The sequence below is a fragment of the Pteropus vampyrus genome, unplaced genomic scaffold (genome assembly GCF_000151845.1).
Source record: "Pteropus vampyrus isolate Shadow unplaced genomic scaffold, Pvam_2.0 Scaffold335, whole genome shotgun sequence".
NCBI classification, from domain to species: Eukaryota; Metazoa; Chordata; class Mammalia; order Chiroptera; family Pteropodidae; genus Pteropus; species Pteropus vampyrus.
Genome location: NW_011889116.1, coordinates 592,619 through 603,609, shown reverse-complemented (window position 1 = coordinate 603,609; position 10,991 = coordinate 592,619). Strand labels below are relative to the sequence as shown.

General features: G+C 35.6%; 1 protein-coding gene across 3 annotated transcripts in view; it reads right to left on the bottom strand.

Annotated features, from left to right (window-relative positions):
* TENM1 (teneurin transmembrane protein 1) overlaps nt 1–10,991 on the bottom strand; it is a 745,224-nt gene that overhangs the window by 639,661 nt on the left and 94,572 nt on the right. For all 3 annotated transcript variants that reach the window (XM_011378218.2, XM_011378219.2, XM_011378220.2), the window contains exon 3: nt 9,842–9,898. In XM_011378218.2, the coding sequence (XP_011376520.1) occupies nt 9,842–9,898 (57 nt within the window). The remainder of the gene's footprint in view (nt 1–9,841; nt 9,899–10,991) is intronic.

Below are 10,991 nucleotides of genomic sequence, written 5' to 3'. Positions count from 1 at the left end.
CCAGAAAGAAGATTTATTATATAAAGGTCTCTCTTTAGCCTGTTACAAAGAAGGCACTTTTCTTTTGGTTTCAAGTAGGTGGTGTCCAAGCCTCTTGGATCTCTGATTTATATACTGTTTTATATAAAGCCTAACGTCTTTTATTTTCTTGTAGATTTTAATCACATTCACTATTTTCAGTTTCAGTCTGTGTCTGTGTTAGCAACAATTTCGGTAGCATTTGCTCAGATTCCCCTGGTTTTCCGTGGTGATTGGTCTCAGAGGGTATGAGGTAAGGGCTCTCTGATTTAAGGGTTGGGGGCTGCAGCTCAGCCTTGGTTTTGCAACCAGGGCTGGTAGAAATCAACTTTTTTTTCTCTGCAGTCTTGTTCCACTTCTCTGCTTTCTGCCCTGATGACTGAGTCCTGCTTCCAGCTGCGTAGAAAAGTCTTAGCATTTCCAGGCAGGGCAACTTCCCCCATCCCCCTCCTTCTGCAAGGAGCTCTGGCGGCTGCAAGAGTCAGCTTCTTTATTTGCCCTAGTCCACTGCCTGACACCCGAGATTCTGACCTTTAGTTGCTCTTATGCACAGATCCCATGCTCAGACGCACTGGTGTGCAGCTTTAGTGTTTTTTGTACAATTTTAGATGTTCAGCTCATTGTTGTTTCAAGAGGAGAGATCTGAGGACATCTCTCACTTCACCATGTTTTCCCAGAATCCCCATATTCCTAAAAGTATTACTTTTATAACAATAAAACTCACGAAAGTATAGTCGACTTAATTCTGAAATAGCTGGTATAATTTCCATTTTCTCTAAAGTTATTATTCCAAAAAGAAAATAACTAGGATATATACATATATATTTTTTTCAACTACTTTCTTATAAGTTATGGGCTATTCTACATTGTCCTTAATACTCACACACACGCACACAACACACACACAGAGAAAAATAAACTGCAATCTCAGGAATATCTATCAACAGTTAAAAGATGTATCGTGCAAGGAAACATGAGTAATTTAATTCAACCTATTCCCAAACCCAGAACACGTCAACCAAATGCATATGTTCTATTACAACTGAAGTATCATTTTAAATTCAGATAGCAGTAATGTCATTTTATTTTCAGTAAATATAGGCTCAGTCACTTTTTCTTACATTTTCTAAACTCTTTTTAAAATATATATAAGATATCTCTTTATGCATATTAACTCATATTTGCTTTTTCCACATTACTTAATGTTTAAAGAGTAAATGATAAAACAGTATATCAAGATCAATTACAAAGAATAATCTAAATTATTCTAATTTATTTTAAGGTCTACATTATTTACTCGGTATTTAACTTCTTTCACATTCAAGTTTTTTTTTCACATAAATGTATGTATGATGTATACTGCCTGCTTGCACAACATACATTTAGATTCATTATTTGTGTGTAGATATTTATATTCGAATTTAAAATTAAAACAAAATTTCAAGTAGTTTATTTTTATAATTGAGGACATAATATTGTTAACAATCATATCTGTATTTATATCTACATCTTTCTATCTATCTACTATTTGTCTATCTATTATCTATCTATCTATCTATCTATCTATCTATCTATCTATCTATCTATCTATCTATCATGTTCATATACTTCTATAAGCCATAATGTATGGATGATTGAATCTGACATCTTAAATATATAAAGTTCTATATCTACACACAGAGACACATCCTATGAGCCTACATTAAAAGGCAAATGCCAAACTGGGAAAATGCATAATATATGACCATAGTTTTTTTTACTCTTAACATATGAGGTGTTCTTGAAATTAGTAAGAAATATCAAAATTCAAATGGAAAAATGAATGAAGGATTTCAATGAATAATTCAGGGAAAAGACATGCAAATGATCCATTAACATATAACAAGATGCCCAAGCTCACTCAAGAATAAATTGCAAAATAGCACAAAATGATATAATATTTTATCTAGCAGACTAGATATTAGAAAACATTTATCATTGCCAGTATTGATAAGGATATGGGAAAACAAGTACATTAGGAGTATATAGCATTAGTAGGAAGACAAATTGGTTGTTTAGGGGGGAAATTTGGTAATATCCTTGGCCCATCATTTCTACTTCTAAGAAATTATCCAACGGGTATATAAAAAGATGTGAATAAGGTTGTTGAGCACAGCACTGTGTTTAATATCAAAGCATGGATATCTAGATGCCCATAAACAGGGGACTAAATAAAAACTGACATATACAAAAAGAGAATACTATACAGCCATGGAAAAGAATGTAGCAGACCTATACTTAAAATATGGGAAAATATCCAAGATATGATATTAATTTTAAAAAATTATTGGACTTTCTAACAGATATTATTCCATTGGTACATGTACAGAACATCTAAGGAATGATACATAACACTGTTAAAACTGGCTACTTCTCAGAGTGGCTCTTGAAGTGTAAGAGAGACGATTTGTCACTTTAAATATGTTTTTACTGTTTTAATATTTAAACCATCAACTTTTATCACTTTTATACTGAAAAAATATTAATTAAAATATTAAATTAATTAAAATCCTAGAAAAGAGTTAAGTTAAAATGGCGTAGATGATAGAAGCTTTGTTCATCTCCTCTTGCAAATACATCAAAGTTGTTACAGAAACATGGAGCAAATAGCAAACAGAGTTGCCTGGGGTTTAGATGAACAGAAGCCCTACAATTGGAGAAAGAAATAAGAAATCACCCTGCAACTGTTGGAGGTAAAAGGGGTGAAGACGCGAGGCTGCCTGGTCCCGAGCTGCTGAGTGGGACAGAGGCTATGGCAGCTGCAGACACTCCTCTTAAAGGGTCCATGTCCGCTAATGGACTTTTGCAGTGACGTCCTCACTCGCTCTGAGCACCAGCACTGAATTGGCTACTCTGGGAGCAAAGTGATTTACAGGGAGACACTAAGCTGTCAGAGCGAGGGCTGGAGGCAAGGCTTTCTCTGGGGCAGAAGTGCTGGTAGTATCCACTGTTCCTCTGTTGAGCACTGCCACCTCCCTGGGTGTGGACCCGCTCCTTCACTGCTGAGATGTCATCAAACTGGATAACAGAGGTTGCTCTGTCCAGAGGATTCCCTGAAACTTCACCTCCCTCCAATCCCAGCCCTACACAAGCTACATCTAGTTGTGTCCTTGGTGACTTCTGTGCCACTTGCTGAACAGCTCCAAGACTCACACTAGTGGCAGCTGACATCGGTTTCAGGCATGGCTTCTTGAGGCAACTATAAGTATAGTATTCATGGATTACTTGCTGAGTCTTAGCAGGTGGCCCCAGAGGGACACAGGCTGGGGCTAAACTTGGCCTGCAGCTAAACCCCTCTCAGGATTGTGCCACTGGATATCTACTACATAAAGTCACGCTAATAAGACGGGGAGAATTAGGAGCTTTGCTTAGTACATAGAAACACAGAAAGGCAACCAAATGGGAAGACAAAGAAGCAGAAACCATATGAGAAAACAGAAAGGAGATTCAGGAAAAATGGAGTCAAGCAATCTAACATGCAGAGTTCAAAACATTGGTTATAAAGATGCTCAATGAACTTAGGGGAAGTGTAGATGAACTCAGTGAGAACTTTAACAGACAGATAAAAAACATAAAAATGGAAACAGAAATTATAAAACGGAACCAATCAGAAATGAAGAACACATTATCTGAGATGAAGAGTATATTAGAAGGAAGCAACAGAGTGGATGAAGAAGAAGATTGAACCACCAATATAGAGGATGGGGGAGCCAAGGACACTCAATCAGAATGGCAAGAAAAAAGTAACCAAGAATAATAATAATTAAGGAGCCTATGGGACAAAATGATGGGTAACCACATCAGTATCATAGGGGTACCTAAAGAGAGAGAACAAGAAGTTTAAAATATATTTGAAGAAATAATGATGGAAAACTTCCCTCACCCAGTAAAAAATATAGACATACAATCCCAGGAAGCTCAGAGAGTCCCCCAAAAAATGAACCCAAAGAGGCCCACACCATGACACATCTTAATTAAAATGCCAAAAGTTAAATACAAAGAGATTCTTAAAAGTAGCAAGAGAAAAGTAGGGAACACCAATAAGACTGGCAGCTGATTTCTCAAAAGAAACTATGTAGGTCAGGAGGGCTTGGAACTAAATATTCAACGTGATGAAAACCCAGGATCTACAACCAAAAATACTTTATCCAGCAAAGCTACCATTTAGAGTTGAAGGACAGATAAAGAGTTTCCCAGACAAAAATAAGCTAAAGAAATTCATCAACGCTAAGCCCATATTACAGTGAATGTTGGAGGGACTTCTTTAAGAAGAAAAAAACATGTATCAAAAACATGAATAAAGACTGGTAATAACCACATATCTATCAACAAGCACCTCTAATGGAAGAAGAATTAAGTGTTACAATCAAAAGTTAGAGTGGCTGAATGGATAAGAGAACAAGACCCCTACATATGCTGCCTATAAGAGACTCACTTCAGATTAAATGACACACACAGATCAAAAGGAGGGGGATGGAAAAAGATATTGCCTTGACAGACCTAGAGGGTATTGCACCGAATGAAGTAAGTCAGATAGAGAAAGACAAATACCCCATGATTTCATGTACATGTGGAATCTAAAGAACAAAGTAAATGGTGATAACAAAATCAGAAACAAATTCATAGATAGAGAATATTTTGAGGGCTACTATACAAGAGAGGGTCGGGGGGATGGTGAAAAGTGGCAAAGGGATTAAGAAGTACAATTAGATAGTTACAAAATAGACATGGTATATAAAGTGTAGCATAAAGAAAATAGTCAACAATACTGTAATGAATATGTAAAGGGGAAGAGGGGTACTAGATTTAGTGGGTGATATTACTTTGTGAGTTATATAGATCTCAATCGAAACTAATATATTATTGTATGCCAACTATAATTGAAAAAAAACATTGAATTGTACAATGTAAATATGAGCAACTAATTGCTTATTATACTTCAATAAACTGGGGGAAAACTTACAGAAAAAGAAAATAGAAGCTTGTTTTACCCACTTTATAATGGCTTAAATTTCATAATTTTTTAAATTGTCTTATAGTTGTTTTCCATTATAAGATTATCAGTCACCACAGTTCTGTCTGACCCACAAATAAAGTAATCTCAATGATTTACACACTTCCTCTGATTGTGTAACATGTCCAAAGGAGCCATTACAAAGTCAACTGCACTGTCTTATACTTGTCTAATGGGTCCAATAGAGCCATTAGGATGTCAGTTATATGGCAGGGCTCCTGCTAAAGCTATTACCCAGTCATTGCAGTTTCACACACTTTCTTAGACATTCAGATGCTTCCCAAGAAACTGTTATCATTGCTATGGAAGTGTCCTGTATAACTTACATGACTGGGGTAAACAAAGAAGCAAAGGAAAAAAACGTAAAACGAACAAATTCCCTCTGTTAAATACACATGAATGGCATCACATGGTCGAATATCAGAAGGACTAACTCCTCATTTGTGTATAACTATTACAAGTCATTAAAAAAATCCAGGTGTTAGGCTACTCATTTTTTCACAACTCCTGCTCTTCCAATGAAGTTAGGGCCTGAGAATGATATATGCATGGCTGTGATGGTATGATGTTTATTGGTAGCACATGGTATTTTACCGAGTTTCTGTGGTATGCTGTACAGAAGCAATAGTGAGCAGTACTAATGGATTTGGGGGCTGTTATGGGATTATATCTTCCCCTGTAACTTCCTGAGTAGCACATAGGGAGCTCAGCTGCCCAACAATCATGAAAACAATGCTTCTGAGTAGTTGAAATCCCAGTTCTACCTTAGGGGTTATTACAGTGGCAATAGGAAATACACTAGTACAAGTTAGCCCTCAACAAAGTCTGAAGAGCTTCACTGAATTTCCTCTCACAGTCTTCTATACTTAGCAGAACAAAACTGTTGACTATTAAAATGTGGTATTTTTAAGGTAAGACAAATGAAAGGAATTTTACCCAATTTTGAACAAGAAGAAAGTAGGCCAGACTCTGCTAGTTTAGAGTTTCCTGAGATACTAGATGTTTCAGAAGCCACATTGCATGTCTGGCTAATCCTTGATAAGAGAGAATTCACTCTGTAGCACCTACTCCATAGTACATACATAATAAATTCTTGCTGAGCATAGATAATAACCACAACAAACATTTATTGACCATTTAATATATACCAGGCACACTATGAAGTATTAAATATCCATTTTCTCATTTAATTCTCATACACACACACACACACACACAAAAACTGAAATAGGTAATTTCAGTTTAACAAACTCCATTTGACAGACAAAGAAACTGAGGTTTGGAGAGCTTTTGTTAACTGTCCAAGGACACACAGTGGTAAGTAGCAGAAACAGGGCACAAACTTAGGTCTATCTTATACCACAGTCCATGTTCTTAACCACTGACTATAAAGACCATTATTTATTTAGATTTTATTAATATAACCGTTTTCACTTTAGTAAATGGTTTCACATCCCTTGTCCTCTCATAGTGAGCTGCATATATCTTTATCATGGAACTAACTAAACTGTATTCAAATTAACTCTTTATCCTCTCTAGTAGACTTCTTTAGGTATATATGCACACTTGACTCTGCCCTGCATTGAAAACTGCTCCAAGACTGTAATAGGTCACTTTCCAGAAAGCAACATTTGTATTGCTGATATTACTCTCTGGATATAGCTGATAGGACCAGTGGTAGACATCTCCTCAAGATGGAAAAAATTATTCTGTCCTCTTGGAATTTAGAAATGGCATTGAAAAATATTCAGTTATTCTCAACTTCTTTTCCAAACAGAAGAAACATAAACTGGGAAACTTTATAGGGTTTTATGCCCACCTTGTACATGGAGATTCAGAGAAAGTCAATCTGTGGAAACAAGACTGAAGGAAATGGATTCAAAAGTAAGAGGCAAAGTCTGGGCAATTCTGCTGATCTAGTTCCTTCTTGTGGTCTAGCAACAGTCTTGCCCTGGTCCCATGAAGCATTCTCATGCCCTTTTAATAAATTTGGTTTTCTGTTTAAGCTACCTGAAGTTGGTTTCTGTTACCTGCAATAACAATAACAACAACAACAAAAATAAACAATCTACAATACAGATTCCTTGAGGTCGAGAATGGTGTACTGGTCTTTTATATAGCACTAGTCTCCAATACAGAGCATGGAAAAGAAATAATTTCATTGCAATTTGTCTTTTATTAGTTAAACATTATAAATGGTTTTTCACTATCATTTCCCTCTATTTAGCTTCTTGATAAGCAATTTCATTTTCATTTTTTATAATCCAACTGTTTCATTTAGGCCATATGTGAAAGACACATTATTGGAAATTGATTATTCAAATTTAGCTGCTGATACAGTTTTTCCCTCCAGTCTAATGTACAGTCAAATGAAATTACTGAGGAATATCCTAATCACTGAGACTGATGCTCAAGTAGGACTACCAAATCCTTCTAAAAATGCTCATTAAATTATCTGTCAGAGGCAGAGTTGTGGGTTAGATGATCAGAGGGTTGACCCACTGTAGCATTTCTATCCTTGGAAGATCAGAGAAGATATACAAAAAATATATTATCTCTCTGTTTTAATTTGTTCCCTCAGAGCAATGCACGTTTCTCATTTATTTAGTACCTATTGTGTTCCAAATCCAGTAGCTAAGTATTGAAGCTAAAAGAGTGAATAAACAAGGCCCTACCTTCAAATAGCTTCCTGTTAGTAGTTTTTAACATCTCTCATGAGGATAGAAAACACATAACTCAAGTATTAGCCTATAATGAATAATAATGTTGGTAGTAAGGTGAAATGGGAGTGGAGAAGGAGTAAAATGAAAAAAAAAAAAGCATATGACCGATATCAAAATATCCTGCTCATAGGACTCAGGATGAGGGTAGCTTGAGTACATCTGCATTTTCCCAATTAGATCACTAAGTATCAGTAGACAACAAAGAGTTTACTTAGGACAATCGAAGGAATGGAAATAAAGTGCATTCATGTTCTGAATGCCCTGAGAAAGCTAAGAAATCCAGAGTCCCTTCTGTTACCAGATGCAATCCCTGCCCCATGTTTCAGGCCTCTCAGCCCGTGTTTCTGTGCTGAAATTGAGGGTCATTTATTTTAATTCTCCTTGGGTTATAGCATGTCAGAAACTTAAATATAATTAAGGGTAACCAAATAGTTTATAAAAATGAGAAAAAAAATTTGAAAGGCTTCTTCAATTAATGAAATGAAAAAAAGAAGTCCTTATAGAAACAATTTTGGAAAGGTAAATAGAAAATTCATGTCATAATCTCCTAGATGGAGAGAATTGAAAGTGTCTTTTAAATCTCATCTCCAAATCTCAGTTGAACAGTTCACCCAAATTAACAATTTTTCTTATTTTCACTTTTCTCCCACAGGAGTGAGTCTTAAATCATCTTAAGCTAGTCTATGATATTGTGCCCATCACCTCAACAATAATCTAAAAATCATAACGTATATGAAGACAGAAACAAAATAAAATGTCATTGACACGGAGGCATAGAGAAAGGGTGGCATGGGGTCTCAGAGAGTGAAATACATAAACCCTAAATATTTTAAGCCATTTCACTATTTTCAGATATAGTATATGTAAACACAAATTAATGAAATAGATGCCCTGTTAGGCCTGCTTTCATGAATGGATGAAATCAATGAGAAATAAAGTTACATCTGTATATAAACATCGAGATCAACTCATTAAAAATAACTTATTTCTTCAAATTAGCATTCTTTTAGAAAAACCATTTACACTTTTATTTCAATTCAAATCTCCTCTGCAAGAATCAATAAAATGTTGCAGGCAGGTCAAGTCTGGTTATCACTAATTGAAAATTTATGAAATCTAAATTGGTAAAATCTTCCTATATGTCATAAATAAGTTTACAAAATGTATGCTCCTTATTAAAAATTAGTAATAAAAGTCAGAATAAGACTTACAGAACTGCAAGTAAGCAGAAAAAAGCTATTCAAGTTCATGTCTTATACACACATGTAATCCAAGGGAGGAAAAAAAATGGCTGTTTGGAAAACAATCAATTGCATTTAGCTAACTGGTTTCTGAATTGCTGTTTTAACTGTTCCTCCTGTGTAAAATGTAGATAACAATAGAATCTGTTTCACAGAGTGGTCATGAAGATGAAACAAGATAAAGACATTAAAGTGTGTTTGGAACTTGTGAAGTGCTGATCACTAATAATAGTGAACATGTTGCAAATAGTACACCTTGTGGAGGAATGACACAGCATAAATACAGGTTTACAGAAAAAAAGTTAACATTTCTTTCATTTGAAGGTGTTATTCATAATTGATGACATGAACATAGTGTAATTGTAAAGCCAAGCTGGAGCAGCTGAAGGAAAAGATCAAGGCTATTTGGTAGGAGGCATTGCAAAGTTATGACAATATCCAAACTATACGAAATTCATAGCTAGACCCATGCAACTAATTGTAGATAACACAGAAAGCCATAAGGCCAAACTCAATCCAACCTGATTTAAACTTATGCTCCCATGCAAAATTTATGTTCCTCTCTTCCACCTTAAATCTTGCTTGTCCTCTTCAGCACCCCTTCACCCCCTATAACACCAATAAACACACTTGAAGATTTCCAGAGGTAAGCAAACCAGCAAGCTGCCAAGGAACTGATCTTTGACAAGTTTATTACCCAGGCTTGTGTGTTATTTGTCAGAAGGGTAGGGTTTCACTTTATGGGGTGAGCGTAAGGGATGGAGTTAGGTAAAAATAATGGTGGTGAAATATTTGGAAACACTTGCCTTGAGTAGATCCAGCTTGAGCCTCCATATCACAACAAACAGGAGAGAATTTAAAACCTGTAATATTAAAGATTTTACTAATTAATCCTTGGTAAAATCATTTGGGAATTTCTCGAACTTCAACCCTTATCCTTCATCCAGAGAATTGTTTAAATAACAGTTTCAATGAAATATGATTTACATACCGTAATGTTCACTCTCTTTAAGTGTTTAATTCAGTAGTTTTTAGTATTTTCAGAGCTGTGCAACCATCACCTCTACCTAATTCCAGAACAGTTTCATCACCCGCAAAGAAATCCCATGCCTAGAATCTTGCAAGAGTAATAGACTAGTAGAGCCCCATGGGGAAACTACTTTAGGTTTTTTTTTTTTTTATTGTTTCAACCCAGTGAACTGGCTGTAACTTCATATGTCAGGCATGATATCAGGGAGAATAAGAAGTCTTGGCAATACAAGAGAATTATCTACCACCTTATTTCACATAAATTTGGTTATTAATTTTCATGTTTGACAGTTGAAGCCCAGAAAACTGTAGGGACAAGTACAAGATCTCCTAACTTGCATCCTAATACTCTTTCACTTACATAGATGTGGATACATAAAGTCAAAATGTTCCATTCTCATTTCCATACTTTACTTCTTGCACTTGTGGCAAAAGTCAGAAATACATACTTAAAAATAAACTAAATATATCGAGACTCCAAGAATGATTGGTGATATTACAAAGTGTTATAGCCTGTCATTTAGGAAATTGTATTCTAACTAATAGGCAAATGGTCATTCTTGATTATATCCTGTGGCCAATGTTCCCCATGGGCTGAAGAATGCAAAGGACATGATAGAAAAATCTGCAAGTATAGAGCTGTTGGCTACCTCACGCCCACCTGAGAAAATATAATCAGCTACTGCTACCAAACCAGGCCTTCTGGGTATGGTGATAAAGACCTATAAAATTTAAACAAACAGAATGATTAAGAATATAGATTAAGACTGAGGGGAAAAGATAGCATATATGATAGAGGCTTTGTTCATGCCTCTTGCGACCAAATCAAAGTTGTGAAAGAAACATGGAGCAAACAGCAAGCAGAGTCACCTATGGTCTAGATGAACAGAATCACTGCAACTAGGGGAAGAAATAAGAAATCTCCCT